Source organism: Corvus cornix, chromosome 8 (genome assembly GCF_000738735.6).
Source record: "Corvus cornix cornix isolate S_Up_H32 chromosome 8, ASM73873v5, whole genome shotgun sequence".
In the NCBI taxonomy this organism is placed as follows: Eukaryota; Metazoa; Chordata; class Aves; order Passeriformes; family Corvidae; genus Corvus; species Corvus cornix.
The window spans coordinates 2,466,356-2,484,529 of record NC_046338.1 but is presented as its reverse complement, the minus strand read 5'-3'; the positions used below and the strand labels follow the sequence as shown (position 1 = coordinate 2,484,529).

Here is an 18,174-nt window from a genome sequence, read left to right as displayed (position 1 = left end):
AAATTCTTCCTGATATCCAACCCAAATCTCTCCTAGCACAACTTGAGGCCGTTTCCTCTTGTCCTGTCCCAGCTCCGCCCTCCAGTCAGAGAGCAATACAGTGGGAGGTAACAGCAGCCTAATAAAATGTGACTTTTTTCTGATACATCTCTGAACCACTGCTATTAGATCACTCAAACCAGAGCACTGATAGTTTTAGTCTTCCTTTGCTAAAAGAGATTTATGGCATAACACTTGTTCGGTGTTGGAGTTGCCCTCCTGTATTGCCAAAAATAATTTACTTTTGCAATTACAAAGCACCGTGTCATTATCCTGACTGCCTATGGTCAGGAGAGTTTCTGCAACAGTTTTTGGGTAGCAGTGTTTAACCCAGGTGTTGTGAGCAGATTGTGGGGTGGGTAATTAATTTAGATGATGTAAATTACCCTGCAGATGGTAATCGCAGTCTCCAGCCCTCCTGCCTTTGCTTCTGTGCTGAACTTCTTGTGCTATTCCTGAATCCTTCAGAGTGGGGATCCCCTCCTTAGGGGGAGCCCAATTTCTGAGGTCTGTTAAATGATGGGAAGTGCTGTGTCCTTCAGGTGAAGGATAAAAAATGCCAGATCTTGTCATTGCAGCTGGCACCAGCTCACACCATGGAATCACAGGATCATTTAGGTTGGAAAAGCCTTCCAAGATCATTGAGTCCAGCCTTTAACCTAACACTGCCAAGTCCACCACTAAACCACGTCCTACCAGGAGACAGTTTAACTCATAACATCATAGACCAAACCTTGGACTTCTATTCATATAAATGGTGTTTTCCATACATCTTTATGTATCACACAGTCAGAATTAGCAGTTCAAGGGGAAAGACAGCATTAAATATTAGCAAAACGTGCTGTGGTTTTAAAACTCATCGATTTTTTTACACAGCTGAATGGGGTGTAAAACTGGTTCTTCCTCTGCTCACAGGTTTCTTTTAATGTCTCTTAAATGCAAGTAATCTAAATTGGTCTCCCAAAGAATATTGGATTGTGTAATTAGCCATATGCTTCTTGCATTGTTAGAAATGGAAGTGGAGTGTTTATCTCTGACATTGTTAAAGGAGGAGCTGCAGACCTAGATGGAAGATTAATTCAAGGAGATCAGATTTTGTCTGTAAATGGGGAGGATATGAGAAATGCCTCACAAGAGACTGTTGCCACTATACTTAAGGTGAGTACAGAATACATTTTGAGATATTGAATTGCAGTTACTGACACTGTGCAAGCTAATTATCCTGAAGTGCTATTTACCATACATGGGACAGCTCTATCTGATTACTGAGACAAGAATTTCATTTGAAATAACTGGGAGCTTCATTTAAAGTCTCTTCTCCGTGTATTCCTAGGAATTGGATGATATGAAGCAGGAACACAAAGACACATTTACTATTTAGGCATTTATTTGAAAATGCAGTTGTGTATCTCATGTGTTAGAAAAATACTTGGAAACGGGAGAGGCAACACAGACCAGAACTGAAATAAATCTTTGGCTTTGCTGTACTGACCTGCAGGGATAAAATGACAGCTTAAATCTGTTCCTGTGCACAGCTTTCCATCTTCCAGGAGTAATTTTACTCGGAAATTCTGGGAGAAGTTGCCTTTTTCTGTGGCAGATCAGGCTGGGGGAAAGGGCAGGGGTGGGATGGCCACAAGTGCCTGTGGATGCTGAAGACCCATTTCTATTCCAGGCTGCATCTGGTTCCAGGGCTTTCCCCCTGCCATCCCCACCAATGTTTCTGTGCATGATTTCTTTCATTCTGGAAGGGAAAGGTTAATTATTTCCTTGCTTTTTCCATTTAGGGTTGGTGCTTTGCCAAAAGTTTACCTATTTAAGAATTGGGAATCGGAGGTACGAGGGTATTTTGTTAAGTTGGATCCATATGGGTTAAATTCACCCTTTTCTGCAGCATTTTTCCTCTGAAGGGTTTTTCAAATGTCTGCTAAAGAGTTTGGGGCTTTTTGTTTATTTTTCCTGAGTAAATTGGCCATCAGTGTGCAAGAGGGAGATCCATACTAAATTCAGCAACCAGGAGAAACCTTCAGGACAAGCCTAAATCGACTTCACTTTTTGTATTGTCTAAATACAAATGTTCATGTTTTGAGCATTCCTTGTGGTTTTCTTCACGGACTTGTGGTGCTGAATATAAACATAATTCTCTCCAGGAGAGCATGAAATATTATATGTCTACTTAAATTGTACATTGTGGGCTGTGTTTTTTTTTCCAAGTGTGCCCAAGGCCTGGTGCATCTTGAACTTGGGAGACTGAGAGCTGGGTCATGGCTGTCATCACGGAAAACATCCCAAAACAGTCAGGTTAGTGAGAAATTCCTCTGTTTAAAGTGGAGCTGTGAAGGGCAGAGCCCGGGGATGGTGCACAGATGTGCTCATGAAGCTCATCCTTCCACAGACACTGCTGAGGGTGGGGAACCAAATATTTTATCCCCATAATTTTCTGTGCTGAACTGCAGCTGAAATGCTGATTGAGCAGAAGAGCTGGTTAATGTATTTATTGTCGGAATGTCTTCCCAAGGGACACAAAAAAATCTGTAAAATCTTTCTCAAATGGTGATGCCCAGAAACTTCTGGTTTTCAGACCTGCAAAAACCACTTGAATGTATTTTCTGCAGCTGTTTTGTCCATCAAAATGAGCTGATGAAACCGAACTGTATCTCTGCCTATCTTACAGCAGAACCACAGGAGAGCTGCTTTCCTCTCCAAGAAAACACAGAGCAATTTCCTGCTTCACTTGCTTTTTTACCTGAGGCGAGGACAATTCATTTTTCAATCAGAGCAGGGCCTTTCCCCTCTCCCTGTGCCCCCCAAGTCCGCTCAGACACCGATTCTTGGTGTTAAACCTGGAGGATTGCAGGGACAGAAACAAGGCACAGTGACTTAGAAAACTTCTCAATGGGTTTTCGTTCTGAAAATCAACTGCTTTGCCATTACACTGAAGGTGCCAATGTCTCTGAGAGAGTGATCACAGCACAGTGATGCTGTGGGGGGTTTTGGCCCCTTTCTGCCATGGGGGAGCTGCACATGAGGGGATCCAGCACTTCTAAAAGAAGGGTTTGTTTTTTGGAAACAGAGAGGAGGAGCCCTAGGAGGCTTAGGGGAGATGTGAGTTAAAGCAGGAATGTTTTTAAGGACGTCTGTAAGAGGCCTGTCCATGAACAACCCAAAAACGTGCCAAAATTATTGCAGCATGGCGTGATTTCTTCACTTCCTAAAGGCCAGCAGTGATCCGGGCTGGCTGGAGGTGGTGAGGTACCAGGAAGGGCTAAAGCCATGTGGGAACAGCTGGGCTAAGCCCAGCTTTAAAAAGAATGGCTTTGGAGAAACATCTGCAGTGCATGCAGCAGGCAAGGAGAGATGAAGTAACAGAGGGAAATGGCACTGATTGCATTAAGTCAGCAGTCAAGTACTGCACTTTGTTTTGGCCACTGTATCAGCATGAAGCCTAAGCAAGAGCAAGGTAATCAAAAAGTGACAGCTAAAAATTATCTGCCTGGTTTTACCACGGAAAGCTCAAGCTGAAAGGGAAGCAAAATGCCATAGTATCTAACATAGGTCCAGGTGAAAATTCAGATCAAATGACATCATCCCACTTTATTGTAGCCTAAGAGGCTTTTGCAGGAACCTGGTAATTCCTGCATTTCTTTTTAAGAAATCCTAATCTCCTTGATGCAGAGTCGTTTGAGAGCCTTCATCTCACTGCTCCAAAGCGACTTGGTGATTTTGAAAACTGAATAAATGTTTCTCACCAAAACCCTTCCAAGAGCTATAAAAATCTTGGCAGATGATGCAGCAGATCAGCTTGAATGATTTGGACAACTGCAAGTGCTGCTTTAGAAGGTGCTGGCCAAGAGCATCGAGAACTTTTGTCCTCACTTGGCTTTTTTCTGGGTCGACTGCATCCCTTGAGCAGTGGAAATTGAAGCCTTGAGGTGCGGGACAGGGGTTTCTTTCACGTGCATTGCAAATGTTGTTAACTGGGCCATGAATTGGCACCCAGAGGTGGAAATCTTGCTGTGCCTGGTGTTTGTCACTGACAGCTGCACACTGGCCAGTGGGATAATGTGTCAGGGCTTTTGAGTCACCAACTGATGCCTTTGGGGGGGAGAAATCTCTGCTGTGCGTGGACAAAGATGGACCAGATCTTTGTTTTGGACAAGGCAGCCCTGTTGGAAAGGTCTGGCCCTCGGTGGAACCTGTTGTTCAGATGCCCTTCCTAAATGGATAATTAGGTTTCCTCGAGGGGCAGAGTCTGAAGATAAAAGCCAGTTAAGGAGAGAGGGAAAAGGAGGGGAATGGGAAGGGCAACAGGAGCAAGCAGCTCCCTTTGGAGGCTCTCCCTGTGTCAGCTTCCACATTCTCCTGGAAATGGGAGGAGGTTCTTCGGCAAAGAGAAGGAGCAGGGACAATCACAGTGTGTTCAGCTAAAACAACAGAGATTCCTGCCAGGTGACAGGATGGGTGTCCCTGTTATCCCCTCCCTGTGTGAGAGAGCAGCTGTTTGGTGTCCTCCTGGGTGCCTCGTGCATAATTTCCCCTTCTCCTGAGGTGTGGAGACACCCTGGGAGCAACTTAGAGAGGGGAACACTGTCTAGAGCTGACCTGAGCAACACAGAAGTGTGCACCTAAGGGTCTGTAGTACTGTGAGCAGCACCATAGAACCACTGAGGTTGGAAAATCCCTCCAAGACCATCAAATCCAACCATTCCCCAGCACTGCCAAGCTCACCACTAACCCCTGTCCCAAGTGCCACGTCCACACATCTGTTAAATCCCTCCAGGGATGGTGACTTCACCTCCATGGGGAGATTTTGGTCGGTTTCCCCTCCCAGAGGGGTTTGCACTTGTGTGGCCAATGTGGCATTTCCAGTGTGGCTGGCACAGAGCACAGCTGCGTCCGTCTGTCGCAGGGCCTGGTTTAAAGTTCACTTCTGGGTTTGACTCACGGGTTTTTATTTATTTTTACCTTCAGGCGAGCCAACAGAGTGTCCACAGCCACTTCCACCCTGCGCTTGCTCCCGTCCTCTCCACCTTGCAGAGCTTTGTCAGCACAAAAAGGTCCTCGGCAGACACATCCCAGAGAAACTCAGGTACAAAGTGGGCAGCTGTCAGAACAGCTGAGTGTGATTTGCTTTATATTTGGGCTGCTTTAAAAGCCAAACTGAACACTTCAATCTGGTTTTCCTGCCCAGCCTCCCAGAAGACGCCCCACGGATGTTTTTAAGAGCCGAACACTTTCCAGCAGATGACATTATTTTATGTCTGCTGGAGGAGTAATGGCTCCTCTATTTCAAGTGCAGAATTCCTGTGCCCTGCTATTCCCTCACGCCCTTGTCAGAGGCTTAGCACAGGCATGGTTCTCGCATTAGAAACAGTTTTCTCAGAGAATAAAGCTGCCACCACTTCATTTATATCTTTGTTACTCTTGAGTGCATGAAGGGGTGTTTTGTAATGAGAAAGTCACAATGCCCAGTTTGCAGTTTGCAGGTTTAGAGAGCATTAAATCCACGACCTGCAGTAGCCTGGGGAGAGTTCCTCCAGGAGTCGGGAATCTTTGCTCACGTCTGACCGTGAGCAGGAGGAGAAGACATTTCTTCTGCCAGTTTGCAGGCACTGGAGGAGCCTGGTGGCTTTTGGGCAGCCTTCCTTGGGCTGTGTGGACAGGCCCTGCAGCACTGGGAGGGCATGTCCTGACCATGATTTGGGGTCCCCAGGGCTGAGCTTCCCAATGCCACGGACCTCAGCTGTCCTGGTCCTCCTGCACAGGCACACCTGCATGGATGTAGGGAGTGCTGGTGTTGGGGGGTAAGAATCATGGAAGTTCGGAAGAGACTAATTCTGCCAGCCTTCAGAAAGGCTCTTAAAACAGTTTCATTAAAGTTGATACAATTAGGGGTGGGTGTAGCCGAGCCTGGGACCTCACTACACCATCAGCTTGTAGGGCTGAAAACAGTTTGAACAATGCCTCTGAAGTCCTTATTTTCCTTTCTCCTTTTTCCTTTTCTTTCCATTCTCCTCTCTCCCCTCCCCCTTTCCCAGTTTCCCCCTTCTCTTTCCCCTGTTCCTTTTCCTCTTCCCTCTTTCTCCTTCCCCCTTTCCTCTTCCTCCTTTCCTTTCCCTCTCACCTTTATTCCCTTCCCCTTTTCCTTGCCCTCTTCTTTCCCCTTTTCTTCCCCCCTTTCCTTCCCCTCTCGCCCTTATTGCCTTCTCCTTTTCCTTCTGCTTTCATCCTTATTCCCTTCCCCTTTTCTTTCCCCTTTTCCTCCCCTTTTCCAATATTTTGAGTACTTTTCAATGCCCTATGACTGGATCCACACCAGCCTGACTTCTTGCCTGTCCATTATTTTCCAACACAGCACAAACGGGAAGAGGAAATCCCTGGAACCGCACCATTCCCAGAGCCCTTTGTGCAGGGCCGCTGTGATTTAGGAATAATAAGGCAATCTTTAATTGAGTGAAGGCACAATAGGGCTGTTCTCCAGGCTGGCACAGTGCTGCTGTTGCACAGATTGTGGCTGGGCTACAATGGGAGTCACGGTGACATCGAGAGCCGGAGGGATTGCACCGCATTCATCCTTCCTCCTCCTCCTCCTCCTCACGTGAGCAGCACTGCCTGCCTTGGCACAGGAAGGCTCCACTCCTGCTTGGTGATAACTCTGCCTAGGCAGCAAGGGACCGTTGTCACCTGACAGTGTTATCTCTTAATTATATTATCTCTTAATTACAGAAGCTAATTGTTTGTTTCTTTATTAGGAGGAGCCGATATGGGCCCAAGGACTGTGGAGATAACGAGGGTCAGTGAGTTATTTTCTATCCATTCATAAAGCCGACTCCTGTCAGTGAAGTTGTTCATTTTTGCAGCATTTCTCACAAGTCAAGCTGTATTGTTTGTGTTTGCAGTCGGATGTTGGATGTGTGCCTGTGCTTTGGGTGAGGAAATGTGTGTGTCAAACCCATTTTCTCCCTGTTCCACAAATCAAAGGAGCCAGTTATTGCCATACCCTGAACACGGACCTCTGCGAGTTGCCCCAGCTGCAGATGTTTGGTTTTGCTTTGTTTCAGGGCCCAAATGATGCACTGGGTGTCAGCATAGCAGGAGGGAAGGGCAGTCCCTTGGGAGACATTCCCATCTTCATCGCTATGATCCAGGCCAGTGGAGTGGCTGCTCGGACACAAAGGCTCAGAGTGAGTGCTGGGGTCCTCAATATTTCCTGTTTCATCTCCCACGTGTCCCTTGAAGCCTCAAGCACTTCTATGTTTGCTACCACTGATAATCTCTCACAGATTACTGTGCCTCCTTTTATATAAAAGCAAAACAAACAAACAAAAAAACCCACCCCAAAAACCAAATCTGCCCTTCTCTTCCCATCCTGGGAATAATGGTGATTGCTGCCCCTGAAAGTGATGTTAAGAGAAAGAGCTTAAATGCATTTGCAGTGGTCTTGGAATGTCTGTGTTCATCCAGGCCCAGGCAGGGCAGCAAGAGGGTCTCTGGAAACCACAGGTATTTTGGGAACTCCAGGCTGGGCATCATTTAGAGCTCAAACCAGGCAGAAACCAGATGAGAAATGAGTTGTTTGATCTTAAGGCACCTTTAAAGAAACAGCAAAATAAGGCACTTGTATCAGAGCCACAGCACGTGTGGGTTTCCAGGGATGGCCATGGTGAACACTTCCAATTTTGGAGAGAGTTGCAAGGAATCATGAGGATTGAAACGAACTTATTATGCAGATCCACATGCTTTGGCCCATGAGATTCATTAGGACATGCTGCTACACTCCTGCCTTGTCTCTAATGGAATTAAACAATGGCAGGGTCAAGGTCATTTTTGTGTGTAGGAAGAAGAAATCATCCAGGTTAATTGGATTAATATCAGAAGTTCCTACTCTCCTATACAAGATTCAGCATGTGCTTACATGGTCTGGAAGAATATGAACTTGTCTGCACATTCAGACACAAATGAATCCTTTCTGGATGGGAGGATAGCAGTGAAAATCTCCCCCTCTCTCTGCTTGCAAATAGAAAAAGTGAAATACAACCCATCTTTGTTTCTCTGATCGTATTGTTAGTGGTAAAAAAATCCATATTGTCCTTGCTCTGAAGAATGGGAAATGATCACTGGCAGTGCAGAATCCTCACAAAAGGGATCCTGCAAAAGAGAAGCATGACTATGCAGTGCCAAGTTCACCAGGAATTTTAAGCATTCTTACCTTTAATTTTCCCTAATGCTGTTAATTTTCCATTGCTGTTGTACTTTCAGGTTGGAGATCGTATTGTCAGCATTAATGGGCAACCTTTGGATGGGCTGTCTCATGCAGATGCAGTTAATCTACTAAAGAATGCTTATGGGAGCATTATCCTGCAGGTATGGTGATAAATTGAACATGCAGCTGCATCAGGGTAGATAAATGGCATTCAGGAATTAAAAAAAAACCCTGAGCATCCCTGGCACAAGGCATCACAGAATTGCAGGGTGCTTTGCTGGTGGGAATTACACAGAACGAGAGCAAGAAATCATTTCCATTCAAAAATTCTTCATTGCCATTCATGCAGGCTGTGAGCATGGTTCTATAAAAGCATAACAAAGAGAACAAAATGACTTGTTGCCACACGTGATAAATCAACAAGCTTCCAAGTTGTGGTTTTTTTTTTTTTTTAATTGGAAGTTAACTAGGAACAAGAAAATGTGTGTGTGTGCTTGTGATGTAACGAGACAGAGACCCACAGGGTGGTTTCCTTGTCCTTGAAAGAAATTCTAGCAGAATTTAGGAGAAATGATGGCATCATCACTGAGGCAGTGCTGCCTGGAATTGATTGTTCTACAGGTAAAGGATAAAAACACTCAAGAGAGAAAACAGTGCTGTCACTGCTGTGTTTCTGTGGTAGCTAAGAGGGACATCTTCTGCCACATTGCTTCTAATTGCTGCCTGCCACTGCATTGATCCAGAGTTTATTTTTATGTTTATACAAAGAAATGGGGAAAATACTTGCCAGAGAGAATTCAAAATTCTACTCGTTTGCAGAATTATTGCAACAATTGGAAAACAAGCTGAAGACACCACTAAAATCTACTCTTAACTCTCTTTATCATCCCAGCATTTTGGATTGGAACACATCCTGAGGGATTTGTGCAAGCTCCTTGCTTGTATTATGACACAAATGTGACTATAAAAACAGGGGGGAAAAAAGAAAAAAGGGAAAAAAGAGGCAATGAAATGATAATAAACTTAGTTTTAGACTTGCTTATTCTTTGTTTTGTCTGTCCATGAACTGCTGACCTCGTGAGTGATGAGCCAGTTCCAGAGCAGATGGTGTTTTGTGTAGTTCCATTGAAGTCAGAGGAAACACACAGATTTACACCAGCTGAGGATTCTCTGTTAAATTATAGTTATCATATTGTTACTAACGTTGCGTAATTTCACTTTTCATGTCAACGGTATTCCCTGAATAGAAAATTAAAAGCTTGATGCAGAACCTAAAATTGCTCATCTTGAAAGCTGTAATACAGCTCAATATTGCTCCTCATCATGGATTTAAAAATATTCCTGATGGAGCACTCTGTCACTGGGTCGCTCACACAAACAAAGAGGTTCTTCTAGAAGTGCCACTGGGTTAAAGAGCTTCCTCTGGAAGTGTCTTTGGGTTTGTCACTTGGCTGTTTTTCTTCCACATTTTGGCTCCCTGAGCATTCTGTCTCATTAAAATGAGCTTGATGCTCTTTACAGATGATACAGGTTTATTGGGATGGAGTAGAGTCTGTTCTCCTCTATTAAAAATCTGTTCTAGGAAGGTGGGATGTTGTACTTTAACACCTGGAGTGGTGTCAAAACGTGGGTCTGATGGTTCCCCACCAACCACAGGTACCTCACCACCACCAAGCTGCTCTTTCTTTATCACAACAATCCAAATGGAATAATCCTATCTCAGTGATGATCATGACTGATGTGCCATTAAGTAATTCTATTTATTATCAGGGTAGACCACTTCATGGCAAGCTGCTCTGAAAGGTCAGATAATTGTGTGCAGTGGGGTGGAAAGGCTTATTATGGGAATGTCCTGGGAAGGAGTTTGTAAATGCTGTTTGCAAATGGGAGATTAAGGTCTCAGGGGAACAATCATCCCTCTCGGCTGTTTTGATGCCTTGGTTTAATTTAATTTCTTTTCTGCAGGTGTAGTAATGAGATAAGGGGGAGCTTTTTTACAAGGTTGTTGAACTCTCATATGTTCTTGCTGCCAACTGAAGATTTTTGAATATAGATTTATTTTTGTTTTATTGAACGACAGAAAAAAAAAAAAAAACAAAAAAAAAACAAACCACGACAGATCCTGGCTGGAATTCCTTACCCTGATGCCATGGGAAGGGAACCTCGGTGGGGTCTTTGCTGGCTGAGCCAGGTGCTGCTCTCATCTGCTGGACCCCTTCCTTTGGGGCATCCTGGAACCCAAGTCCTGGGATGCAAAATTTGCATGGAAACCTCTTGGCTCTATCACCCTCTTGGCTCCAGATGATTGGGAAGAGGGAAATATTGCTATGGAAGAATTGTGAGCACTCACTTAGAACAGATTTATAGAACAATTTTTTTACTTTGAAAAGGGACGTTTTCCTTAAGCCACGTTCACAGCAATGAGTGGAAGAAGTACCTGCTCACCTGGATAAAATAAGGCCATAGCTAGAGGAAATACTGGAATTATTCTTCCTGGCTGTTTTTCACTGTGTCTGAGCTGAACTCCTGTGCTGCAGTAAACGTCAGGCAGAGAAGAATATCTCCTCAGAGGGAGATGGAGTTAGGGGATAACCACAGCATGTACTTGTTGGGAAATTGATGTCCTTTCAGCTGTAAATACTTCAAATCCAAACCACTTCGTGGTGGTTTCTTTGAAAATTTTCCAGAAAAAAAAAAAGCAAATAAAAAATCAGCATCAATGAAAAAAAAATAAAGTTATTGCCAGGGCCTTCACTACTCTCTCAGAAAGAATTCCTTCCCAATATCCCATCCAGCCCTGCCCTCTGGCACTGGGAAGCCATTCTCTGTGTCCTGTCCCTCCAGGCCTTGTCCCCAGTCCCTCTGCAGCTCTCCTGGAGCCCCTTCAGGCCCTGCCAGGGGCTCTGAGCTCTCCCTGGAGCCTTCTCCTCTCCAGGTGAGCACCCCCAGCTCTCCCAGCCTGGCTCCAGAGCAGAGGGGCTCCAGCCCTCAGAGCATCATTCAGGATGGTTTCAGAACAACAGAGGACCCAGAACTGGGAAGGTTAACAATCCAGTTTGTTTTCATGCTAAAAATTCAGAAAAGTCAAAACCGAGGATTAATTTGTTCCCTACTCATCAAACAAACCAGTCTGAGCTATTTCAGGGTACTTGCCTCATAGTCTTTTGGATCTTGGTGTTCTCTTAAAGGTTATGATGGTTTCATTCAAGACCCATCCTGGACCCTTGTGTTGACTCTATTTCCTTGGAAAAGTAACCTTTTTCTCTGGATTATCCAGAAAGACTCTTCCCCTTTGCTCAGTGTCCGAGTGATGGTCATGTGAGGGCAAGAGAAAGCTTCAGAGCAAAATTTGCATTGAACCCCCAGAAAAGTGGCTGCTCTTACCTGAAAGTGAGGAATTAGCAGGAGATTTGAGTGGAACTTGGTTTTAAAACTTGCCTGGGGAAAAAAGTCAGCAGCTGATTTTCCAAATGGTGTTTCCTTGCATCCCCCTTGCCCAGGTGGTGGCTGACACCAACATCAGTGCCATTGCCAGCCAGCTGGAGAGCATGTCCACGGGCTGCAGCCTGAACGCGCCCTCCGAGCACCCCGCCGACGATCCCGAGTAAGTTCCTGCTCTCCTGCAGAGCTGGGGTGGATTTCTGGGCAGGAGAAGGGGTGCAAGGAGGTCTCTCCCATTGCTTCTCTCTCTAATTTTCCATCACCTTTAAAATGAAAACACTGTGACCTTCCTTCCCCAAGCTGATGATGGGCTCGTGTCTGTCTTTGCCTGCTGACAGAAATTGCTTGAGTAAACAAGCACAAAACGTGTTTCCAAGCACTACTTCTGGGTGTTTTTCAAGGAAAAAATATCCCCTTTCTTCCCTAACGTTGTGCTGACATGGTAGTTCTGCCCTTGTCCGTTGGCTTCCTCGTCTGGAAGGAGTTCTGATCATAGCAATTTGAAATAATTTGGTATTGGCAGACTGATGCCAGAGGTGTTAAAAACACCTTTCAAAACATGTAAGTCCCAGGACTTTGTCTTTTCAATCTTTTTAGCTTTGTAATTTGAAAAAATCTGATTAAAATAATTCCTGCTTGCAGCACCTGTGTGAGGTGATGGAAGTTGGAGATCCAGCCCTGCCATGCATCATTCTCCATTGTGTGCTTTTCACACTGTAGCATCCCAATTACCATTTTGAAATTCATTTGGTCTCCATTTCAGCTCATCATCTTCATTATGTTCTTCATTTTCATTCTGTGGTTCATTCTGTTTATTTTAAGAAGTTGCTGCCCTACCTCAGGGGGGTTGAGTGTAAAAGTTGAGCTATTTGTGCTGCATTCTGTGGTCTCGCAATGTGAGATGCTGGTTTTATTGCTTCTCTCAAAGGAGAACTGCTTGCTTTACAAAAGGATTTGTATTCTTTTTTCATATCAAAGCAGTAGGGAAATTTAGAAGTGAAAATGTGAAGCAGAATTAGGTAGGTCCTAAAAAATGCAGATATTATTCAGCTTGGGCTGCACCCTTAGATAGGTGGAAGATGCCAAATGGCTTTCACAGAATCATGGAATGGTTTAGGTTGGAAAAGCCCTCCCAGATCATCAAGTCCAACTGCCAAGGCCACCACTGACCCGTGTCCCCAAGTGCCACATCCACACAGCTTTTAAATCCCTCTGGGGATGGGGACTCATCCCTGCCCTGGGCAGCTGTGCCAATACCTGACCACCTTCTGTCCACAACAATTCTTTCTACATACACAGAAATTACTAATTTCAAATTTGAGATGGATAAATTTGTATGAGTGGCCTAAACTCCACCAAAAAATCTTCCTTTGTTCAGTGTAGGCAGAGAAAACCCCCCAAAGAGTTCAGGCTCAAGGTGACAAGCTCTGGAGTTACGAGCACAGGCATGTGGGTATAATATAAGAATACAGTAATTGAAAATAAATTCTTCCAAGTGAGGAGCTGGAGCACATGGGAGCAGCCTTTGAACTACTCTGGGCTTTGAAGGAACATTCCAGTGCCAGGGTCATGGTTTGTGACTGTGTGAAAAAACTCATGATAGATAAATGTCTCTGTAAGTGTCCCCAGAGACAGACATTGCTTATCTAAGTGATATTTATTGTGTTTCCAGAGCACCTCAACCTAAGATTATTACTTTGGAGAAAGGCTCTGATGGACTGGGATTTAGTATTGTAGGGGGGTATGGAAGTCCCCATGGAGACCTGCCCATTTATGTCAAGACTATATTTGCCAAGGTATCTTTTATTTTTTGTTTTCTCCCCTTTTTTCTGTCTTATCTTTAAAAATAAACCTAAGATTGGGCTTGGATAATATATTATGTAGCAGAAAGCAAAATGTACTGTCTGAGTACGTTGCTGTGAGTTAGGGGACCCAGAACTCATAGCTGGCTTCTCAGTTTGTATTTCATATTACTGATGGCTGAAACAAGACACTTTGTCTCAGCAAAATTGCTCTGTGTACTTGGGAAACTTGGGTTTGTACATTAAAATATTTATAAGGCAGTTTTCTATCTGTAAATCTCCAGGACATTTCCGGGAGGTGTCGAAGGCATCCTTTTTCCCCACTGTGCAGGAGGGAGGCAGTTGCAGAGGTGCTGTATCCTGGTGAAAAAACAGGAATTAGCCCATCTCTGATCCCAGCCCTGAGTGTCTGGGGGCATTGGGGGTCCCTGCCAGGTACAGAGAGCTCCAGCCCCTGAGGCTGGGGAAGAATCATAATACAGCATATGGAGGAGGGAGAAATGCTCCTTTTTCCACCCGTCCCCTGCTAGCAATGAGCTCAGTGTGGGCCAGCAAGACACATCAGGCATGGCCACGTCAGGGGAGTTGTGGAAATGGAAGAGGAGGGAAGAAGAACAGTGGGAATTAGGGATACTTTCCGTGAAATAATTTTGAAGTCAGTCACATGCAGTTGCTTGCCCTGTCACTTGTGGCAGCACTTGTGGCAGGGTAGATGATGTCTTTGAGAAAACTTTGAAGGTAGAATAGAAGTCCTGTCTCCTTCTCCTGCTATTCTGGGGCTCAAACCGTAAATATCTGGCCTTTTTACAGTTTTCAATTATTAAAATATTGTCCCTTTCAGCTGGTGCTTAGGGTTACGAGTTTCTAGGTGAGAGCACAGCTGAGAAACCCTGAATGGAACCTAAAGTTCCTGCAGTCACTGGGGTGGGGCAGAAGGAGACACTGTGAGCCAACCTCTGGGCAGGCAGGGCTTGGGATTTAGGTAAAAGAACTTCACTGAGGCCTCTGGAGGAGAAGAGCCATTTCTAAAGCTCTCTGGAAGCTTTTCAGGACTGTCATAGAACTTTTTAGGTTGGAAAAACCTTCTGAGATCATTGACTCCAGCCATTTTTCCAGCACTGCCAACCAATGTCCCCAAGTGCCACATCCACATGGATATTAAATCCCTCTGGGGATGGGGACTCCGCTGGGCAGTCTGCTCCAGTGCTTGGCACCTTTTGTTGAACAAAACGATCCTGATGTTCAATCTAAACAACTCGAGGCCATTTCTTCAGCTCTGTCTGGGGTCCGGGGCAGTGCCCAGCTTGTTCCCTCTGCCTCCCCACTTTTTTAGCTGTTTCTCTACCCTGGGGCATGGAGCACATTTCAATGCTGCTTTAACAAGCCTCTCCATGATCATAAAATCCAGAGTCAGTCTTTCCCTGCCTTTTTTGAGGGAAGAGCCAATTCCCTTCTTCCTGGGCGTGTACCCTGGCAGGGTGGGGAGCACCAGGTGGTGGTCGAGGCACTCAGGGGAAGCTCAGCACTGCCATTTCTCCCGGCCATGAGGGATTCCCAGTGCTCCATCCCTCATTCCAGGCAGCATTCCGGGTCCCAGGAGGCCCGGTGTGCCACGGCTGATCCCTGGTTTGCCGTTGCAGGGCGCGGCGGCCGACGACGGACGGCTGAAGCGCGGGGACCAGATCGTGGCCGTCAACGGGGAGGCCCTGGAAGGCGTCACCCACGAGCAGGCCGTGGCCATCCTGAAGCGCCAGAGGGGCACAGTGACACTGACAGTGCTGTCCTGAGCGTCACAGAGATAAACACAATTCTTTTAGGCCATCAGTAGAGCTGTCAAGCACTGCCCAGCCCCTGGCAGAGCCTGGCAAACATGGATCAGCCTTCCCGCCGCTGCCAGGCCGCGCAGTGCGCATCTCCAGCTTCATTCAGCCTCCCACGTTTATCAGCCTTTCTCCCCGCCCTCCACAACTTCTGGTGGCTTCGGAGGTTTCTCTGGACAAGTTTAATTAAGGAACTTCAAAGGACGAGATTCGTTCTGCTTTATTTAATGCGTCGGTTTGTCCCCGCTGGTCCGAACCCCGGTTGCGACTGCTGAACCTGGAATCAGTTCGCACACAAAGGAGAATTCCGATCATCAACTGATCTCATCTGATGAGCAGAAATAAATGCCGAGTGACTTGTCATCTCACTCATGATTTACTTATGCTAATTGTTCTTTCAAGTATGCCAGAAAACATTAGCAATGTAATTAAATTACCACTGTTCCAAATGATGAAATATCAAATTCTCCTCTGGGAAATTATTTGTGCTCGGCACAGTAAGTCTGATAGTCAAATGTGAACTTCTCATGTTTATCTCTTTGGGTAGGTCTATGGAAGTTAGTCAGAGGTAATTACTGTGATGTGTCAATTTGCAGCCTTTAGCATGAAAAATAAACGAGGGGAGAGGGAAATTTATTTTTTTAGGCTTTTAAAATGTTTGAGCCTTTTCAGATATTTAGGCAGCATGAACAACAACAGCGTAGCTCAGTCTATTCTAATTATATTTTTTAAGAAGAAATGTGCTGTTATATGCCAGGCATGTCGCATACAAAGGCAGTTGTTGTCGTGCCAAGCTGCAGCATAATTGTTCATCCTGAAACTTTCACGAAGACAAAAAGTTTGCTTCGGGAATGTGATCCTGTAGTTCTCGGAATGACGGTGAGCAGTCCCTCCAGCTCGATGGAGTTCATCCTACCCAGCAAACTGATTTATATTTCTGGGAGTCTCCCCAGGATCAGGTAGTGCAAGGAAGAGGCTTTCATGCATCACAGAGGATGCTCCTCTCTTGGGGCTGCCAGAGTCAATTTTGGGTAACACCAGGCACTACCAGGCAGTGCTGGGATGATCTCCCACAGCCAGCTGCAGCAGTTTGGGATGATGTTTCTCAGTCCCCTCCAGCGAGTTGGGCAGCTCAGTTGAAACCCCAGCCAATTTTTGGGGGTCTGAAGCTCACAAGGAGCCTTCCCAAGGCCGGTCCCACTCCACTGTGGAGGTGGGAGTGCAGGAACGTTTAGCCAAAAGTTCCCAGCTTCATTCCATGTCCCAGCCATCCTGCAGTGATTATATGAGCATGGCCTTGGTGATTTAGCAGATGAATTTGGCAGGCAGATTCCTGGCAGTGCAAGGCATTGTGGGTTAATCTTCCTATCCAGAGGAGCAGGAGGGGTTTGGAGGAAGCAGCCCAGTCTGACTTGGACTATTTGGCATAATTTATGATGATGTAGCTGGGAGAAATGAAAGGGGGGGCGGGGTCAAAATTGGTTGCTCATTTTGTGTGAAAAATTCCAGGAATTAAATGGAAAGAAGGTTCAAAATCTGCAGTGTAATAACTGAGCAGTGCAGGGGGGTGTTGTTCTGTGTCATTTAGTGGAATTTTCCCCATTTTGCATACAGGAACAGGTCCTGAAGTGAGGTGAACTACACTGAGACAGGAATGCTGCGATTAGTTCTCATGGAGAAGGGTTTTCCTTATTTCCTTAGAAAGTTTTCCATAACTTTAGGTAATCACAAAGTGCATTTAGCCTGCTGGAACCATTGGTGGGTATTCCCTTAAGAGTGCCTGGAAGAGACTTCTCATTTTCAGTGGATTCCCAGTGTCCTGTTGGATTTGCCAAGTGAGGTGTGAATGGAATCTTGATTGCAGGAATAGCTCCAGATGTAGAAAACTGGGGAATTCTTAACAAACTGCTTGGGTTGCACAAGTATCCGAGGCATGCAGCAGTTCAAGGTGAGATGTGAGGAGGTGCCCTCAGCAACAGTGTGTGGAATTTGCCAACCAAAGGGAATGATTCCTCTGTCCTGTTGTTTTTATAGCCGCTGCGTTCCGACTCTGAGATGTTGCCACATTTAATCAATGAAGTTGTACACGGCTATTTATTAGCCTGGGATGCACATGCAGTTCATAGACATAAATAGAATTTATGGGCTGAGACATTTTGCACTTCTCGTTGCTCAGAAGGAGAGAGAACATTTTCTGCTTCCTGTAATTTGCACTTTGTGTGTTTGAGTATATTACTGCCAAAAAATTATATTGCAAATAATTGATAAACCAGTGACCACGCTCCACGTGCAGGACCAAGGCAGAGAATTCAGTTTGCATCACGCTTGTCTGGGTGGAGGTGTTCTGGTTTGTTTAGAACTTTATTTCTGCGCAAGGGAAAAAGCAATTAAACCTCCTGATTGTATGTTTACGTATATCAGTAAAAGGAGACGTTTTATGACTTCAGAGGTTCTAAATAAAGCTCGGTTGCGTAAGTAGTTGTGCATTTGTTTTATTCTGTATTTTAATTTAGGTCAGAGTTAAAAGCTATTGCATGAGATGTTGCCCTGGTATCCTGTCTAAACCTCCTCTGGCACAACTTTTCCTCCGTTTCCTCTTGTCCTGAAGGTTCTCCTGCCTTGGTTTGAGGACTCAGCTGTCAGAGCCTTTGCTTTAGAAGGGCCTTGTGCTGTTCACAGTCCCTCCATCAGCTTCCTCTCCTGGAGAGACGTGGAATAACCTGCAGTTGGCAGTGACAGCATCAAGGACATCTTTGACATCATCAGGAGCCATCTCAGGGCTGTTGGCATTTCTTGGCCAACTCATAACCAGGTTATGATGTGGTGGTGTTGGGTGGGCTGGTGGGGACAGCAGGTCAGCCTGGAGGGA

At 45.4% G+C, this 18,174-nt stretch overlaps 1 protein-coding gene across 4 annotated transcripts in view; it reads left to right on the top strand.

Moving 5' to 3' along the window:
* The window catches only part of PATJ (PATJ crumbs cell polarity complex component), a 140,000-nt gene extending 122,217 nt beyond the window's left edge, over positions 1–17,783 (top strand). For 3 of the 4 annotated variants that reach the window (XM_039555942.1, XM_039555941.1, XM_019291620.3), the window contains 9 exons: positions 1,050–1,197; positions 2,254–2,340; positions 5,011–5,128; positions 6,792–6,832; positions 7,101–7,223; positions 8,299–8,403; positions 11,743–11,846; positions 13,356–13,479; positions 15,126–17,783. In XM_039555942.1, the coding sequence (XP_039411876.1) occupies positions 1,050–1,197; positions 2,254–2,340; positions 5,011–5,128; positions 6,792–6,832; positions 7,101–7,223; positions 8,299–8,403; positions 11,743–11,846; positions 13,356–13,479; positions 15,126–15,272 (997 nt within the window). In that variant the 3' untranslated portion in view covers positions 15,273–17,783. The remainder of the gene's footprint in view (positions 1–1,049; positions 1,198–2,253; positions 2,341–5,010; positions 5,129–6,791; positions 6,833–7,100; positions 7,224–8,298; positions 8,404–11,742; positions 11,847–13,355; positions 13,480–15,125) is intronic. The other variant, XM_039555943.1, reaches the window with a different exon arrangement.
* Positions 17,784–18,174: the final 391 nt, after the last annotated feature.